Raw genomic sequence first — 20131 nt, forward strand, 5'->3', positions numbered from 1 at the left:
CATAGATTTGCCTATTCTGGACATTTTATATAAATGGAATCATACAGTCAATATGTGGTCTTTTGTGACTGGCTTCTTTCCATAATGTTTTCAAGGTTCACCGATTTGTAGCATGAATAAATACTTCATTCCATTTTGTGACCAAGTGATATTCTGTTGTATGGCTGTAACACATTTTGTTTATCCATTCATCAGCTGATGGGCTTTTGGTTGTTTCCACTTTTTGACTATCATGAATAATGCTGTGATGAACATTTGTATACAAGTTTTTGTGTGGACATATGTTTTCACTTCTCTCAGGTATAGAACTGGGAGTAGAATTCCTGGGTCATATGGATGGATGTTTAACCTTTTGAGGATTGACCAAACTTCTTCTCAAGCAGCTGTACCATTTTACAGTCCCTCCAGCAGTGTATAATGGTTCCAATATTTTCATTTCCTTGCCAACTGTTACTTATTATGTATCTTTTTATTACAGCCATCATATTGGATATGAAATTGCCTGTCATTGTAGCTTTGATTTGTATTTCCCTAATAATGATGTTGAGTATATTTTTATGTGTTTATTGGCCATTGGCATATTTTCTTTTGAAGAAATGTTTATTTGAATCCTTTATTTGTTTTAAATGGATTATTTTTCTTTTTATTATTTAGTTGTAAGAATTATTTTTATAGTCTAGATGCAAGTCCCTCATCAGATATATGATTTGCCAATATTTCCCCCTGTTCTATGGGTTTGTCTTTTCCATTTCTTGATGGAATCCTTTGAAACATAAGAGTTTTAAATTTTGATGTTTTATTTATTTTTTCTTTTGTTGCTCATGCTTTTGGTGTCACATTTAAGAAACTGTTCCCTAATCCAAGTTCATGAAGATTCACCCCTATATTTCCTTCTAAGAGTTTTATAGTTTTAGCTCTTACATTTAGGTCTTTGATCCATTTTGAGTAAATTTTGTATATGGTGTAAAGTGGGAAGTGTGTCCAACTTCATTCTTTGCATGTGGATATCCAGTTTCTCCACACCATTTGTTGAAAAGACTATTCTTTCTCCACTGGATTCTTTAGCACACCTGTCAAAAATCAGTTGACCTTAAATGTGAGGTTTGATTTCAGGACTCTCAATTGTATTTCATTGATCTATATGACTGTCTCATATTTTTCTAACTTTTGTTTTAGAATGTCTTATCTGCCCTCTCCTGGGCAAACTCCTACTTCATGATTCCTCTACCAAAAGCCTTCCTTTCCCTAGCAGATGTTTGGTTTACCTGTACATAATTATAGAATAGTGTTCATCACTCTTCTGTGGCATGCAGTTGTTAGCAAGCTTTTGGAGAGTAGGGATTGGAATTTTATATCTGAATCCCAAAGCTCTCCATTTCTAGGTGCCATCAGAATATTGAATAAGCATTTTTATTTATTAATTGAAATTTATTGTACCTTTTTTATTTACTCATTTGTCAGATACTTGTTGGATGCCTGTCATGTACCAATCACTGTACTAGGCTCCTGGGATATAGCGGCAAACAAAACAATATCCTACACTCATGAAGCTTTCATTCTGGTAGGGAAGATAGACAGTATACAAATAGTTTAAGATGGTTGCCAGTAAAACCAGCAAGGAAATTCAGACTTTGAAAGAGAAGTCGAGACTGGTGATACAGAATTTGGAATCATCTTCAAAAAGGCCCTAGCCAGTTTGCCTCAGTGGTTAGAGCGTTGACTCGTGAACTGAAGGGTCCTGGGTTCATTTCTGGCCAAGGGCATGTACCTCAGTTGCAGGCTTGTCCCTGGCCTTGGTCGGGATGCATGCAGGAGGCAACCAATCGATGTGTCTCTCTCACATTGATTTCTCTCTCTCCCCCTTCCCTCTCTTTGAAAAGCAATGGAAAAAATATCCTTAAGTGAGGATTAAAAAAAAAATTAAAAACAAAACAAAAAGATGGTACTTTATATAGTAATAGATGGAATCACTAAGAAATTTGAGCATATAAAAAGAATGTGACTGCAGAGAGAATCTTTAGAATATCCAAATTTGAGGGGGAAATAGACTAAAGGTAGGAAAACCGTAAGAGTAAGATTCTGGAAACCAAGGGAAAAATAGGTAGAATGATAAAGGTGGATTAAGCCTAAGAACAAATCATGGATTCAGATTGTTAGATAGTCATTAATAATCTTAAGAATTAAGTTTCAGGGGAGTTGTTGGAGCCAGTTTTTAAAAGCTTGAGTCCTTGGACTTTTTTGCAACAGTGGAACTGTGCCGTGATTTTTTTCTTACTCCTTAATGCTGTACTCATAAGTGAAGAATTTAAGTGTAATATTTAGATGTTTTCCATCTCTGTTTTTATCTCTGTAGGGCTTCTTTTTTCCCCCTGAGAGACCTAAAAACTTATTCCATAAAGAATCTCTCTCAGATTTGTTATCCATTGAATTTCTTTCATTTTGAAAGCTTTTATGTCTTTTAATTCCGTCATTCCTACTATCAGAATGTGTTAGTCTTCTTGGGTTAATCATTTGACCATTTATATAAATAGTTGGTGTGCATATATATATATATATATATATATAGAGAGAGAGAGAGAGAGAGAGAGAGAGAGAGAGAGAGAGAGAGTTGAATATGGGCAGCAAATGTTAACTGTTTGTTTTTCCTTTGGAATAGTGACAGAAATGTTGGTAAATGTTCTGAGTATTTGCTCTGATGATGAACTGATGACTGAAGGTGAAGACCAGTTTGATGGTATGATTATTCATTTTACTATTTTTTCATTGTGAAATGGTATCTCTTAGCTGCCAGCTTCAGCACACACTCTTGCAAAATATAGTCATTGCTCTCAAATGACTATGCTATTTGATAAGTGACAATCACTTTTTCAGATATTATTTAAGTAAGATTTTAAAATAATTTTAGTGATTTTATTTTTTTTCTGTTTGTATGGGGAAGAAGATGAATTTTGGGAAAGGGGAAATTTGGAAGAAAGAACAGAAGGAGGGGAAAATTGAAGGTATAAAAGGATGTGGTTCTTCATGAATTATAGACACTGCTGAGAAGGATAGAATGCTTTTTGTTTCATTGCACAGTGTTGCTTAGTGCATCAGAAACATACCTGAACCGTCAGTGCTGTTGCTATTTCCTTCCAAAAACAAAAGTAGGCTGTCCCAACTTATGAGTTGTTGTGTTCTAAGAAACCACGTTAGTTTTGTTTGAGATTCAGAAAGCATATTTTCCATAGAAACAAGCTTATACGCAGTTGTTAGTTCTTATGAAAGCCAACCAGCCTATGCATCTAATGTGAATTTATAGTATAAATTAATTCCACAGAAACAAAATTTATTTTTTATGTTTTGAAATTTTTATTTTAAACTTTTAAATTTAAATATTTATTTAAATTTAATTCACTGAGTAAACAAGGACATAAATAACTTATAAGCTGAAAACTATTTTCTTCCATATGCCCTTCACATCTTTGTTGTAGCATACTTTTCATAGTTATAATCAGTATATAAAATGTTCCCATATATTAAATATGGTTTACGTATTGGTAAAATTTAATAACTACTTATTTCTAAGTATATTATTATACAATAATTTTCATAGTTAATCTCATATTGTTTGGCATTTGGGTAGCTTTAAATTATCCTTATTATGAGTAACATACAGTAAACATATTTGTACAATAGTTTCTATTTTCCTTCTTAAAATAAATTTCCAGAAGAGAATTACAGAGCCAAAGAATATAAATTTTAGCTTTATTATTTTAGCTATGAATTGCCAGATTACTTGCAGAAGAATTGGACCAATAGCAAGTGCTTCCTGCTGGATTCACTGTGAATCCATAGATCTATTTCTCCACAGGCCCAGCTCATTGGATTTTCCTCATTTTTACTTATTTTGCTTGGTGGCTATATAGTAAGAAATTATAGTTAGTTTAATTTACATTTTCTTAAAGTTAAGGGAAAAAATTACTGTCTACTTTTCCAACTCTGTGAACTGTCCATTTCAGTTGACCACTTACCAAGTAAAATCTGAGTAAAAACTATTTTGACATTTCTCTACTTACAAACATGTTCAGTTCTTAAACCCTATTATAAGCCAATTTGTTCCAAGTTACCGTGTGCAAGTGTCTACTATTGCCATCTGTTGGTGGCAGACAGAGATGTGCTTTTTTTACTCTGGCTTGTTAACTGAAATAAATTATTTATATCAGGTTTTTTATTATTCAGTAAGTTTTACTGAATAATATTTATTTTTTCTTATTTTAATTCTCTTTTTCATGTTTGTGTAGAAGTTTTTAATTCTAACCTGTTTCATCATATTTGTCTTTTCCATACAATTTTTAAATAGTTTTAATTAGATATTTCTTTTCACTGTTCTGCTACCACCTTTTTAAGAGTAGGTCTGGGTTCAGATTCTGTTCCTTATAATGGCCATGTGACCTCAGGCAAGTTACTTAGTCTTTCTGAGCCTCAAGTTTCTTATCTTCCAAATGAAGATAATAGTAACTACTTGATAATGTTATAGGTATTGATATAGTGACTAAAATAATTTTGGGTACATAGCCCACTAATATTTTCAGATAAATTTTTGTGTTAATTTGCCAAATTCTGTGAAATATCTAGTAGGAGCTTTCATTGGTATTATATTGAAATTATATCTAAATCTAGGAAATTTTTAAAAAATAATATTTAGTTTTCCAAACTAAGATCAAGATCTCTTGCTCTATATAAGTAGTTCATTTACTATAATTACTTCATTTGATATATTTAATATATAATTATCCCATTTAAAATTATAGTTTTTCTTTAAAAAAAATCTGCTATTACCAAGTTAAATTAATACTTTAGTATTTTATATTCTTATTACTGTTATAACTGGTATCTCGCAATGTATTTTCTAACTGTGTATAAAATAATTATGTATTTGTGGGTTTATTTTATGTTTAACAACTTGTATCAGAAAAATCATTTCCTATGGTAATTTTTATTTTGTTTTCCTTAACTTAAAAACATGTCATTTGCAAAAGGCGAATATTACTTATTTTCTATAATTTTACCTTTTATTTCTTTTTATTCTTTAAAAAATTGTATCAATATTGCTAATAGTATGTTAAGTAGGAGCGATGACAGGTAATGCTGTGGTCCTCTTCCTATAATGAAAAGGAAAAAAGTTTCCCTGTTAAGTCTAGTGTAGTACATGGTTTAGGTACCTATGATTTTATGGATGTAGACACTGAATCAGTTTTGGGGATTCAACAGGAAATATAAAATACTATTATAGTTCTTCTAATGAGATTTAATGTGTCTCATCAATATTTTTCCTATCCATGATAAATTGTACTTATTTATGCACTTGTTAGAATGATATAACAAGTGCATAAATAATCTACACTCAACATTTGATTTTTAAAGAGGCAGTGTAGTTTAGTGGAAAGGATCAGTGGTCAGGTGTCTTGGCTCTACCATTATGCTAGCTGTGTAATCCTAGAAAAGTTACCTAACTTCTCAAGATCTTCTCATCCATAGATTGAGGGGAATATACAGGATGAAAATTCTTTCCCACTTTTAAGTAACTGAAAAAATTGTTAGCACTATTTATGACAGTGTTTCTATAAGAAAATATAATGAGTTCCTCTTTTTTTCACCCTTATACTCAAGTATTAGTACTTGATTACCCTTATACTCCAAGAAAATTTTAAGAATATGGGTCTTAGAGTCTACACGGAGGAATGAGAGTCGTTTACAGGATGAAGAACATTGAGGAATGGAGGAAAGGGGAGAAAATTAGGATAGATACTGGGTTGGGGGTAGGGTAGAGAGCTACTGGGACTAGGTTTATTTTTCTCCCTTATTCATATTTCTTCATTTCTTCTCCATAACTCTGTTCATCTTTTCTTCTTTCCTTTCACCATGATAGCATGCCTTCTGTCCTCTCCTCTGTTTTCTGCTCAGCAGTAGAACCATCCTATGGACTGGGCCTGGGGAGAAATCTGACTTACAAAGAAAACTTGGTGGAGTGAGATTTCTGTGGAGGCAGAATAAGGGTTTAGCTTTTCTGTGGGAAAAGGGATAGAGCAAGATTGGAGATTTCCCAGTGGCAGGAAGGAAAGAGTAATTTTTGCTTATTCAGGTTTGAAATTGGGTAAAGTAATAAGATTCTCTTCCTTCTTAAGGGATGGTCTTTGTTTTTCTGTATGTTTAATGTATGTGTGGGATTATTTATATATATATATATTTATTGATTGATTTTAGAGGGAGAGAGAGAGAGAGAAAAATCAATGATGCCGGAGTCATTGATGGGCTGCCTCCTGCACTCCCCCTACTGGGGGTCGAGCCCGCAACACGGGCGTGTGCCGCGTGTGCCAGGAATCAAACCTCGATGTCCTGGATCATAGGTCGATGCTCAACCACTGAGCCACGCCGGCCGGGCCGTAGGGTTATTTTTAAAGGCAAATATTTGCATAAACATATTGCATATATAAATGCACACAGCATTCCTTTTAGAGGTATTTAATCATTAAATAATTTTTGAACACTGATTTCTGTGGTATCTTGAGTTTGGTAGAGAAAATACATAATCCATATGTGCTATAGTTTTACTAACCCAAAACTTTGCATTTCCTATAATGGAATCATGTATCTCACTCAGCATTAGAATGGAAGATATGGAAAGGCCAAATGAAACATCTCTACTGCCTACTCTTAGAGCTATTACTTTCTTTTAGGAACAAAAAGCATATACTATTGATCCTGAGTATGTGCAGATGTTCTGCAATTCAGATTCAGGAAATTGTGTTCTATGATGGAGTGCGGGAGGCTTAGTCTTTCCTTTTTGGGAGTGGGTGAGGTTTTCCTCTGAGGTAGTTTATAAAGTTACCTACATTTCTCTGTATATACTACAGATTTTGCAGATGTTGGTGTCCTTGAAGAACCACATGAGTTTGTATCATATTTGTGTCATTACCTTTCACTTAACATACTTCCATGGGTGATACATTTCTTTAGGGGTATCAATATAAATGTACGGTTGTTGTTAGCACAGTCTTTTACCAGTCTTATGTGTTTTCACGTGTATTTTTGTCCCTAATTTGTCTACTTTCATCGAATATTATAATCATTCTGTCCATAATTTCTTCTGCACACATATCTTTTAAGAAACCTTTCCTTTAGAGCTCTACACAGTGGCATCCCTCTTTTATTCACCGCATCCTACAGTACTGCATTTTTCAAATTTCAAATATGAGGGCCTTCATTTTTCTCTCTTTCTACATTCATTCTTCAGTACCACTGCCAAGTTAAATCTCTATCTTTTTATTTGTCTCAACCACCTTTTCTCCATCATTCACTTCCTTTTTTCTGGACTCTCCATCTGAAGAACGGCTCATATATGGCAATAAAAAAGGTACAGACCAGACAGAGTAACATTGTTTTGAAATATGACTTCATAAGTTGTCCTCATGTCCATGTAAGTTAGCACATTCATTTGAGTACTATGTATGCAGAGTCCTCTTGGGCCTTGTGAAAATTTAGTTTAAGTTTTATCTAAGTTAGAATTTGATGTTTTTAGAAGTCATATTCCAAGATATCTGTCTTTCTGTGCATGGAAATATTTTTCCCTCTTTTTCATTCCTCTTGTTTTTAAATTTCATTCTTTTGCTTATTTGTAATGTTTTGTACTTTTCCCTGCATGATTAGGGGTGTTTGATTGTCTGTCTATTCCCCAAAGTAATTTTACTGTGGAAATTTACTTTAATATTATGCATGATGTGTTTGTAGACTGATTTAAAATCCTGATTTGTCCAATGTTTTTATATTCCAGTGAATTTTTAAATTCGAAATCAGTAGAGTTTACATAGCATTCAGTTTTACAGCTATATAAATTAAGACTGAAAATATCAGTGTACTTCATTACAGCCATCTTCCCCCATCCCCATACTCCTCTCCTAGCTATGTTAAAAATTTTGTCAATTAAAACAAAATGTATATATTAATTTATTTGAGGAGAATCAGACTGACTTTATATCCTTAGACAAAATACTTAGTAAACTTGGTTTATTTGTCTATAAAATAAGGAGATTGAACTTTGCAATATCTTTAATGTCTCTTCAAATTCTAATATTCAACGATTCTGAAACTTTTAGTAATTTTGGGGCAGGGGGCATCTTAAAAATACCTGTGTGGTGCCATGGAACCAACACCATTTTGGACTTGTAAAAGCTGTAGCTTCAGTGCTCATAATATTACCCTTTATAGTACCTTAAACATAATCATGGAGCCTATTTTCTCTAAAATATTTCTTTTGTTTTCATCTTTGAAATTGGATTTCTTTTTCTGTTTCTTTGTCATTATCCAGTCATTATCTTAGTTTTTAATTATATATATTTGTGGGATACTTGAATTTTAAATGAGATGCTCTAGCCCGGAAGACTATGGTTGTTCAGACCTCTGTATACCTTGGTCTAGTGTCTTTAGCCTTTCCTTAACCTTCTCTTCAACCATGGTGCTTCCATATATATGTTTTTATCATGTTGAAGCACAGTTCTAAGAAACCACATTCTGGGGTCCAAAGTGATTCTAGTTGCTATATGTGAGATGATAGGACTGAGATTGTGGTGGTTCTTTCTGGAGGCCGAGGGAAGGAAGATACAAGCTTTTAGTGTTTCATCAGCTAAAGATCCAGTTATTTTGGTATATTCTCTTCTGTATCAGTGATAGACAACACAGGTAACCCTTTAGAAATGAAGCATTAGAGAGCACTTGAGATCTTGCTCCCCAGCAGTTGTCCTTCATTTTAGCTTAAATAATCTCTTATAAAAATTCTCAAAAAAAGAAGGAAGGAAGGAAGGCATTAGTGATCCTTTAGCCATGTTTTTAAGGAGTTTTTTCTCATTGCTCACTCTCCTTGTGTCATACTCACCTAAGGATGCAAGAGCTTGTATATATTTGCATGCCCTTAGAAGATACCTAGTTCCTGAGGTTGAGATGTGCATTGTTGTTGAAATGCTGGTATGGCCCTTAGTTCTGGGTCACCTGCATAGTAGTGGCTTCATACTGTTTTTTTGCAAGGAAGCTTATTTTGTCATAGTATGATGGGATATTTCCAGCCTGCATGTCAAAGGCTTTTATAATAGTTAAACAGAAGACTATAGGCTATTACCAGTTTTTGTCTGTTAGTCTGCATGCCATGGGCTTTCATGAGAATTAAACAAAGACTGTAGGGTTAACATCTTCTTGTCATCTGGTTTGTGATACAGGTTGGGTTGTAATTTCTTTCCCATTGTCATTTTACTGGTTAGTCAGTAGTGAGAGAGTCCTAAAGTTTGTGAATTACTTTTCATTTGCATCTCTATCAGATCCCAGTATTAGACCAATGCTGAGCTAAACATTGAAGGAGTGAGAAGCTTTTTGGCATGAGTTCATCTAGTCTCCTCCATGTGAGCTGGTGGCAGGGGGCTTGGTGTTAACTCAGATGAGTGTGGAACAGGCTGATAGAATGGTCCAGGTGTGAATGTCCTAAACCTGAGTTTTTTATTTATTCCATTGAAAGTAGGTTCAGCTGCAGCCCGGAAAGAAATCATAAGAAACAAAATTCGAGCAATTGGCAAGATGGCAAGGGTCTTCTCTGTTCTCAGGTAATGATACATTTTCCTAAATATTTGTTTCATAGAAATTATTTGTATTGTACTTTGTTAACAAGCAATGTCCTGTTTGACATCTAAAAGCAATATGGTAGTATTCTCCCTATAAAGAAGTTCTACATTTACACATTGAAGAGGGAAACACAAGTCCCTTTGAAACTAGGGTTTTTGACCTTTGTGATTATTATTATTCACCTTTGGTATCTCTTGTCCTTTTGTGATGATAGTACTGGGTCTACACATTGAAAATTAGAGCAGGATAAGAAGGAAGGGGGCACTTGTTAGAGTATTCCTGGTGAACTTGCTTATCTATATAGGAAGTCCCCCCCTTTTTTTTAAATAAATATGTCTTTATTGATTTCAGAAAGGGAGAGGGAGAGAGATAGAAACATCAACGATGAGTCATTGATCGGCTGTCTCCTGCACGCCCCCTACTGGGGATCGAGCCCACAACCTAGGCCTGTGCCCTCACTGGAAATTGAACCATGATCTCCTGGATCATAGGCCGATGCTCAGCTGCTGAGCTACGCTAATGGGGCGGAAGTCCCTTTCGTTGGAGCTACAAATTGTCTTCCTGGGGTTCTTTCAGGAACACCAGGGTTAAGGGTGCACATGAATGGGTCAGTCCTTTAAAATTTGTTTGCTAAAGTGATTACATGAAACATTTGATATTTAAAGGATATGAAATACCGTATTTTCTTAATTGTATAATGCCCATTGATTGTAAACCTTACCATATATTTATTTAATAAAGGTTTTCAGAAAAAACTGTATGCCTCAGTAGTAAGGTATAACCTCATATCTGAAACATTTAGAATAAGGAAAAATGCATATTTGGAATTGAGGAAAATATGGTAATAGCAATGCATATAATAAATTATATACATGGGCTCTATCTGGGCCCATCTCCTCTTTGAAACTAAGTACTTGTTGGGAGTCCCTGATGTTTGTTATATCTTTGTGCTATAGGGAGGAGAGTGAAAGTGTGCTGACACTCAAGGGTCTGACTCCCACAGGGATGTTGCCTAGTGGAGTGTTGGCTGGAGGACGACAGACCCTGCAAAGTGGTAATGATGTTATGCAACTTGCTGTGCCTCAGATGGACTGGGGCACACCTCACTCTTTTGCTAACAATACACATAATGCATGCAGGGAATTCCTTCTGCTTTTTAGTTCCTGTCTTGGCAGCTGACACAGGCAGAATACTATGATAGGTAGTGTCTGACTAATAACCTGACTAGGGCAGAAAATTGATAGAATGGGTATTCGTTTTAATTGAAAATAGTGGTTAGTCTCTCAGCTTTTCATGAAATGATATGGGAGCAGCTCATATCATAATATCTGAATTATTTATGTATTTATTTATTTATTTATTTATTTATTTATCTAATGCACCCTTTTCTTTTTAAAGCCCCAGTTTCAGAATGTGAGTTCAGTATATACTATATCATATTACTAAAATGGAAATGTAATTTCAGGTTTCTTATTTTTAATTTTTAAAATTTATGTAATTGTATTAGATTATGCTTTTATTATCAGATACTTAATTTTAGAATTAACAATCTGCTTGGGCCCCAGAACCTTACTTATGCACGCACTTGCCAAAAGATTTGTGCAAGGTTTTGTACCCTGGTAAATGATGCCAAAGTTTGTTCTCTGTGGTGTTTGTCAAATGTTCTATGTATAATCGACTGTCTGTAACATGCTGTTTCCTTCCTCTGCAGATGTAGCTGCTTTCCTAAATCTGTCTGTCTTTCTTTAGGTTAGCTGTATGTCTGTAAAAGTATGTTAAATTAAATTTCTCTATCAGACACTTGTTTGTCTTTTGATGTAGAAGCAACTTTGTAGCACCTTGTTTTGAGGTTTGCTGCATTCGTTGCTGCACTTTGTGCATTCTGAACATGAATGTAACATTAGATATTAAGTCGTTGTTATAAGGGGTTGAATTTAAATCCTGTAAGTCAAAATCGAAAGGGTGTTATTAAGTGTGCTTTTATTTTGCATGAAAATAAAAAGAATTATACATAAAGCATTCCTGTAATCTGGCTCATTGAATATTTTATATTTAAAAAAATCACCTAACATTTTTTGGCGTAAATATTTCTGTAAATACTGGGTTAACTTTTTGAAAGCCCATTACAGGTTAAGTAGAAGAGAGTGTTGTGAATGTTATAGACTGTGCACAGTAATTCAAAGTCTAGATTTCTTTCCCTTGTGGTTGGAAAGCAAAAAATGTGATATGGAAAGCTTAATTTATGTTTTATTGTAGCCACTTTTGACAGCCCTCCAAGGGTCACTGCTCTATTAAAATAGGCAGCAACAGATCTGGTGTTTTCCTTAGTCATGATTAACAGTTTCTTGTGGTGTTGTAATTAGTAAATGTTTAAAGCAAAAAAAAAAAAGGAAATTTTAACTTAAAATTTTTAATAAATTTAAATTAGATTGACTTTTCACAATTTCATTTCACTCAGTCTCATAATAAATGCTTAAATTAATAAATAAAAAGAATTTTTCCTGTAGACAAATAATTTCTACTTGTAGCCTATTCATGTTCTATTTTATATGTTACTGTGTTGTCTGCTACCACCACTGGCATATGTGAGAAATACAACTATGTTTTGGAATTATAGTTTCAAATTTTTACTCTGAATGAGGTTTTCTTTTTTGATTTTTTTAAAATCTTCTATTTTCTTTATATTCCTTGCCCTCCATTTTTCTTATTATGTTATAAACATTAGAAAAATGAGCTAAAAAGAATTTGATTAAAACAAATTAAGATCTTAAACATTCAGTAAAACTTATAACAATGTTAATAGAAAGAAGGTGAATTCTAATAGCTTGGAAAATGTTATACCTTCCTCCTCTTTGTTCAGAAGGGAAAAAGAAAACTGAAAGGGTTTCATAAATAAATCTACACTACAGTTGTCTTCGCAGTTATCCTCAGATATATTATTACTTTTACATTGTTTCCGCAACAAACCTTTCCTTCAGATTTCACAAATTAGCACGTGCTAATTAATGCTTTGTTGGCAGCTCAGCACTTCTATTTATTTTTAATTTGCATGTAGCCTGAAGATCTGTCTTCAACTTTGAAATCATCCCCAACTGCAGGGAAGGTTTGAAAGACAACTTTACTGAAGGGACTGTCTATTCCCAGGATAGAGTGAGTTACTGATTGGTGCTGAGCTTAAGGGGTCCAATTTGGGAAACTAGACAGCTCCCTCGTTCTGCCAGTGATGGCTCTTGGTACTGTGGTTTGACCATTTGGTTGAAGTGATTTCCCTAGCATAAGAAAGACTTATTTTGAAACAAATAATGAAACTCATTTGAAAGCTGCAACTTTGTGTTTTTTAAAAGTTTATCTAACATTTAAAATTTTAGTAGACATGTTTCCTGATGTGAATAACTGAGAATTAAGTATTGCAAAAATAAAGTTTTTAAATTTTAAGCCCTTAGCTCTGTTGTCAAAAAATAAAAATTGTCTTCTCAATAACTTTAAAGTTAATTTATGATATTTCTTGAGTGTTTTTACAAACTGCACAACTCCACTGGAGTAGTATTTGATATTCATATTTTATGTGCATTTTCTTCATGGAAATTTGATTGAGAGAGTCCTATATTGCTACTTTCATCAAAACCTATATGTGGCCATCTCTGTTTTTAGTCATGTCTAATTTTCTTGATCATTTATCTTACATAATATTGTGGAACACAATTTAAAACAGCACTATACTCAAACTTTTTAAGGCCATATCAAGATGTTCTAAAAACTGAAAACAAATAGAGGAAAAATAGTGCCTTCCAGATAGAATTTTGCAATTATCAGATCTATTTCTTTACACCTTAATGTTTAAGTTTCAAATGACCTTTTAATTCTAAGTTTGACATGATATGCAGTTTTGACTATGGTAGCTATTTTGTATTCTGCAAAGGATTTAGGAGCATTTAGAGGCCCCAGGAAAGGACAGAGAATATCATTTGACCTAGAAAATGCTTTTACATATCAAATTAAAAGCTCATAGAATGATTTCAAAAGTATATTGCCTCGTATCATCATTTTAAAAATTTATTAATATACTGAAACTATTGATACACTCAAATAGATACTAATTCTTATAGTGATGTTATTTTTAATTGCCATATATGATAAAAGTTATAAAATATTTCACATAAAATCACTTCTGTTACCACAAACTCTAAAAGTATTCTTATTGGCATTTTTCCCCCCCATTCAGTTTCTAAATTATAAAGAAAATAGTCCACATTTTGAAGAATAGGTATTCCAGGGCTGATCAAGAAGAGATAGTTCATTTATCCCAGTTTTTCTATCTGGGAAAATTCTAAGACTATTTTCCGAATGTACAGGACTAGATTTTGCAAATGGTGATTTGTACAGTGGTATACAAGAAGCATGTCTGCTTTTATTTATAATATCTAACAGTTAAAGAGAATTAATTCTTCCCTCATTCAGTGTTCATCCTACTTCTTTTGGGTCCCCATTTCATTTTATTATCTGGTTGAGATCAACAAGCTTTTCTAATTTAGCCTACTTTAATTCCTTAGATTCATCAATGTCCTTTCACATTAATAACTGTTTTGGATAAAATTTATTTCTGAATCATGTATACTACTAAAAGCTTATTTCAGGAATAATTATTCTAAGTGGCCTTATTGTAGAAGAAGCAAAGTAGAAGGGTTGGGGCATTATTGTTGTAAATATTTGGAGTGTGTTTACTTTGGGTAAAGTGCAGAATTGGCAGTATTATCAGGCAGTATTGCCCTCTGCAATCTTTGATCTTGATTCTCAATGTGAGTACTTTATACAATTTGAACCCAAAAATGAGCCAAAGGAATCTTTGACTATAAAATATATAACTAAATATGTTGAAATTCTCTATGGGGTAGAGACAAGCTTTACCAAGAATGCATTTCTCATTTATATGACCTATGTCCATATCATGAAATAACTAGGATTTATTGCCTGTAAGATCTCAATTCTATCTCTTGATTCCTCTGTAGTTGGTAGCTGGGTTTGAAAAGATGCTCAGTAGCCCTTTCTCTGTCGTCTTTACTTGAGAATGCAGGTTATTAGTACCTGAGGCAGATGTGAGTTCATGATAAACTGAACATAAGTGGATCTTTTAAAGCTATAGATGTTAATATCTAGATATTTGGAACACCAACGTTAGAATAGAAAGGACGTTCCTGGTAGACAAGAGGGTGCTTTTCTGTTACCCACAAAGAACAGAGCTACGGAACTACTCAGAGTAACTCACCAAGTTTATTGCCCCTAAATTTTATCGTAGCCACAACGACTTTTGCAGTTTATGCATTGCCCTATGAATCAGAAGCAACAGGAAAAACATTGCTGACTTTTTCTAGTTTATATCTTAGGGAACCAACTGGTAATGAGTATTATTTTAGTTAGACATGAAAGTAAAGAATCTCCTGTTTGTTCTTCTGCTACAATTCTACCATCATAATTTCACACTAGAGAATTTCCTTGTAATTGTGATGGATATAATATAATAAACATGTTGGAAAATTCTAAGGCCATCAGAATACTGAACTCAAGATGGGTAATTAATACTGGAGTGCATTTGCATGGGTGCTGAAGTGTCTGTGTTTACAGTAGGTCTGTGTGTTCTGTGCTCTGAGCAATGTTGTCATAGTGCTGCGTGTAAACTGTGCTGTATCAGGAATTGGGGGATTGGATGGGGCTCTCTAATATGGGTACTATTATGTTAAATTGTAAATGATGATGTAGTATGGGGTACTGTGTTATTTTAAGTGATCATTGCCTTTTCTGCTGTACAATATGACCCTTCTCATCTCTCTCATTCATTTTGCATGCCTCTGCTCACTTCTGTACAGCCACAGTTGAGGCTATTGAGGCTGAAAAAGGTACGATCAGAGTCCTTGCACTGGGCAGAGATCTGTGGTGTGTGGGTGGGCATCAGAGAATCCTGGGGTGTGTCTTACTCCTAGCTTGCACAACCCAAGGTGAATCAGACTCACTGACTCATCCAGTTTAAGTCACATTTCTCTCTCTCTTTCTCTCTTTGTTTTTTAATCACAAGGACTGATTTCCATAGTGACAATCTGGTTTTTCCCCTTTTATAGCATATCACCCAACTAGCATTTAATGTTCCTGAATTCTTTAGAGTACAGCATGTTATGCTATAATAATATAGCATTTAAAGTTGTATATAAACATCTATTCCATATTTTGCATGATTCTGTGCTACTCAGATTATTTTTTTTCTAAGTTAAACCCACTCTAGACATAGATTTGAGTTTGTTTTTACTCATTTTCAGTAATTCCCCTAAGAGTGCAGAAGCTGTATCACTATGATTTTTTTGTTGTTGTTGCAGTTTGAGCTAGTGTTTGCTGATAATATTATATTCATGTATATCATGTATTGGCTTAAAATTACACATTACTAAATGTTTTGCTGACCAACCATTTATTTGGTTCCATATGCACAGACTCTGAATCCCAGGAATTGCACATATTAAAGCAACCAGATTTTAACCAGTAGTATGGAAATCTTTTCTATGCACATTTTAATAATGTAGGATACATCATTCCAGATGAAGTAAATGAGAAACTATAACAATTGGAGGAGAATTGCCATTTATTTTGACTTAGGTTTCCCAAGAACATGCAGTGGATGGCCAGTGAATTAAAGATGACATCTTCTAAAATAAGAAACTATAAATACTTTTTTGCTATCAGCCAAACACAGATCTAACTCCTGGAGGCATTTCCCACCTTTTCCTTTTCATATTGATGGTGATTGAGTGATGATACCTTGGCCTCCAAGATAGTTCTGATCTGCTAAATTTTAACTTCACCCTTCTCCCAAGCTCTTGGCACAGATTTGTGTGTCAAGGATTAACCTTGTTTAGCCTCCTTACTTGCCCCCATTGTTGATGTTGCCTTACTGTGATAGTCACTGGTGATCTTTGGGTCTGAGGTAGGAGATAATTGGTGTAGTAGAATTCAGACTGAGACCCTGAGACCATTGCCTGAAGGTTGATTTGGGGGACATGGGAGGGTTATTTTTGTGTTTTTTTAAAGGCTACGCTAACATTTGTCATCTTTGATGCTGTCATGTTTATATTTGGGTTTAAACATTTCACATTTTAAGGGGAAGTCTGGAACGGGGATAGGATTCAGTTAACATAAGATTTAAATGTTGCTACATACAGCTAATGTCTTCTTAAAAATCATAATTATGTTTTTGAAATCTCAGAACTGTTTTTCAATTACTGACTTATCAAATTTGCATTTTGTTAAGCAATACGAGGATTCTCTCCACCACATAGAATCTGCAGTTTTGAAGAGGCAAAGGGTTTGGATAGGATCAATGAGAGAATGCCACCCCGGAAAGATGCTGTACAGCCAGATGGTTTCAATTCTCTGAACACCGCACATGCCACTGAGAACCACGGGACTGGCAACCATAGTGCCCAGTGACCCACGGCTTCCCAGGGACTCTCGCATCTCGGGCCCCAAATGGACAGATTACCCGAGGAGCTGGAGGGGTCGGACAAGCTGACTGTAAATGTCACAGTCCCTCTGGAGAAACCATTGTGCTTTTGAGACCACAGCCCCCTTCCTGGATGGAGGCTTGAGGGCCCTGGGATATGTGCTATCTGATAAGACTGGGTCCGTTGCTGCCAAGGTGGAGAGCAGTGAGCAAGGGGCTTGGGGCAATTTCCATTGGAGGGCCACTGTACCTCCATTTATGCTTGTGGTTCACACATTTAAGTTTACAAATGAGATTTCTTTTTCCCTTCAGTAGAATTAGATTTTGTTTTTCAACCATGACTTCAAATGCAATCCTAAGAGCTAACGTGGACTTTCCCCCCCGTGAAATGTCTTTAAAGGGTGAACTAGCATGGTCTTAAAATACATTTCTGAGGTTACTAAGCTGTATTTTGAATAATGGGCTGAGAAATACTGAAAAACCCAGTTGGTGTTTATACAAAATGCTGACCTCAGGTCTATATTCTTAAATGTGGCTAATTCTGTAATATAGTCTTGGTATTTTTTAATTATGAATGCACAGCCTATTTCTAGACACACTCTCTTACTTGAACACAAATCCAAAAACTAATTTAGAATCTTTTTGTCCAGATCTTTTGAGATTTACACCCCAGAGATTTAAGAAGAAAACCTCTAAATTTCAAAATTAATACAGAATTACAGAATTACTCATTTAAGATACATTAAAAGAAATTTGTACATTGTCAAAGTAAATTTTAATTCAAATCATGTCTGTAAAACTTGACGTATTTTGTGTATGCATGTTTTCATTTTGCAAATATTTAATATATAGACCTATGATGTACAGGTACAACATGTATAAGTTACCTAGATGTTATGAGAAATTTTAGTTTATTGTGAGTACTCAAGTTGCTTAAATAGCCACCAGGGTTATTTGCTGCTGGCTTTCTATCATTTTTATGTTTTGATGCAAAGGAAATTTTAAAATGTTCTGGAAGTGTTTTTTGATTAAGCAATGCAGCATAGAAGCAACAATGGGTCTATTCAATCATTCAGGTGTTAGTGGAGGCATAAAAGTCAAGACTGCATGTTGAACATTTTCTTTTGATAGCTACAGAACTGCTTGGTTAAACTAAATGGAACCATGTGCTAATTTTTCACAATTATTGACCTGTATTGATTGCCACTGTAGTTTGGTATTTCCCTTTACTTTGGTGGCCTGCTTCCCTCATGCCCTGGAATACAACTCAGAGCTCCAGGCAGCGGAACCATCTGTTGTTTTGTTTGCCAGAAAGTGCACCCTGTATGGTCCCCTGTCTAAGTTGGAAATATTATGCATGTGCAGGACTATCTGAGTATTTTATAAACAGTAGCACACAATAAATTCCATGCATGGGCCGCTGCTCCTATCTCTGTGTTTGGTTTTATTTGGATGTAGTCTGATTTGACCTCATGCATTTCAGAAAATCCTGTTAATAGGACTGGGACATATCCTTCAGAGAAGATTATCTCATGGACAGTTCATGGGAATTTGATTAATTAAATTCTTGTCTTTATAAATTTTGCTTTTTAAAAAACTTTAGTTATTCTTGTTTTGCATGAGCAATAGTAACTGAGCACCAGAGGACTGGAATATATAAATAGGCCTTCTAAATATAATATTTAAAATCACTGTTTCACGTAACCTTTAATTAAAAGAAAATCTTACTGTCTAGAATTTTGTTAGAATAGTATTGGAAATTTATTGGGTATTTTAACAGTAAGAAAAAAGATACTAGTGATACTGCATTTTTCTACCATTATATTAATTTCTTTTTTGCCATAATAAAAATTAGTATAGAATCTTGAAATTGAAGGAAATTAGGATATTACTCAACATTTTATAATAATATAATCATATAGCAGCTTTAATTACGTTTTCAACAATAATTATAATACACATTATAAAGCATTAATTTAAATCGAAAGTGTATATATTTGCCTATTTGTAGGTAGCAAACAACTCAAACTGTTGACTATTACAACTTTTTCTTTATTAACTTTATTGGGGTGACATTGATTAATAAAATTATATAGGTTTCAGGTATACAGTTCTCTAATACATCATCTGTATATTGCATTATGTGTTCACCACTCCAAATCAAGTCTCCTTCCATCACCATTTAACCCCCCTTATACAATTTTTACCTCCCCCACCCTCCTTTCCCTCTGGTAATCACCATACCATTATCTGTGTTTATGAGGGGTTTTTTTGTTTTTGTTTTTTGTTTTGGCTTAATCCCTTCACCTTTTTCACCCAGCCCTGCAACTACCCTCCCCCGTGACAGCTGTCTGTTCTCTATCTATGACTCTTTATGTTTTGTTAGTTTATTTTGTTCATTAGATTTCACATAGCATCATGCTCTCCAGGTCCATCTATGCTGTCGCAAAGGGTAAGATTTCTTTCTTTTTTATGGCCAGGTAATATTTCACTGTAGAGATGTACCACTGCTTTATATACACTCATCTACTGATAGACACTTGGGCTGTTTCCAGATTTTGGCTATTGTAAATAATGTTGCAGTGAACATAGGAATGCATAAATTCTTTTGAATTGGTGTTTTGGGTTTCTTCGGATATATTCCCAGAAGTGGAATCTCTGGATCATAAGGCAGTTCCATTTTTAATTTTGTGAGATCATGCCATACTACTTTCCACAGTGGCTGCACCAATCTGCATTCCTATTAACAGTGCATGAACCGGGTTCCCTTTTCTACACATTCTTGCCAGCACTTGTTTTTTTGTTGATTTATTGATGGTAGCTGTTCTGATAGGTATGAGGTGATTATCTCATTGTGGTTTTAATTTGCATTTCTCTGATGACTAGTGACATTGAACCTCTTTTCATACATCTATTGGTCATCCATATGTCCTCATTGGAGAAGTGTCTGTTCACGTCTTTTGCCCATTTTTTAATTCGATGGTTTGTTTTTTTAGTGTTAAGTTA

At 34.3% G+C, this 20131-nt stretch overlaps 1 protein-coding gene across 11 annotated transcripts in view; it reads left to right on the plus strand.

The window, feature by feature from the left end:
- PPP3CB (protein phosphatase 3 catalytic subunit beta) overlaps positions 1 to 18554 on the plus strand; it is a 45453-nt gene extending 26899 nt beyond the window's left edge. For 3 of the 11 annotated variants that reach the window (XM_081158180.1, XM_081158183.1, XM_081158181.1), the window contains exons 10-15: positions 2657 to 2734; positions 7367 to 7393; positions 9539 to 9623; positions 10599 to 10696; positions 15504 to 15533; positions 16934 to 18554. In XM_081158180.1, coding sequence (XP_081014306.1) covers positions 2657 to 2734; positions 7367 to 7393; positions 9539 to 9623; positions 10599 to 10696; positions 15504 to 15533; positions 16934 to 17112 — 497 coding nt within the window. In that variant the 3' untranslated portion in view covers positions 17113 to 18554. The remainder of the gene's footprint in view (positions 1 to 2656; positions 2735 to 7366; positions 7394 to 9538; positions 9624 to 10598; positions 10697 to 15503; positions 15534 to 16933) is intronic. The other 8 variants (XM_081158184.1, XM_081158187.1, XM_081158182.1 and 5 more) reach the window with 5 other exon arrangements.
- Positions 18555 to 20131: the final 1577 nt, after the last annotated feature.

The sequence above is a fragment of the Miniopterus schreibersii genome (genome assembly GCF_964146895.1).
Source record: "Miniopterus schreibersii genome assembly, chromosome: 14".
Lineage (NCBI taxonomy): Eukaryota > Metazoa > Chordata > Mammalia > Chiroptera > Miniopteridae > Miniopterus > Miniopterus schreibersii.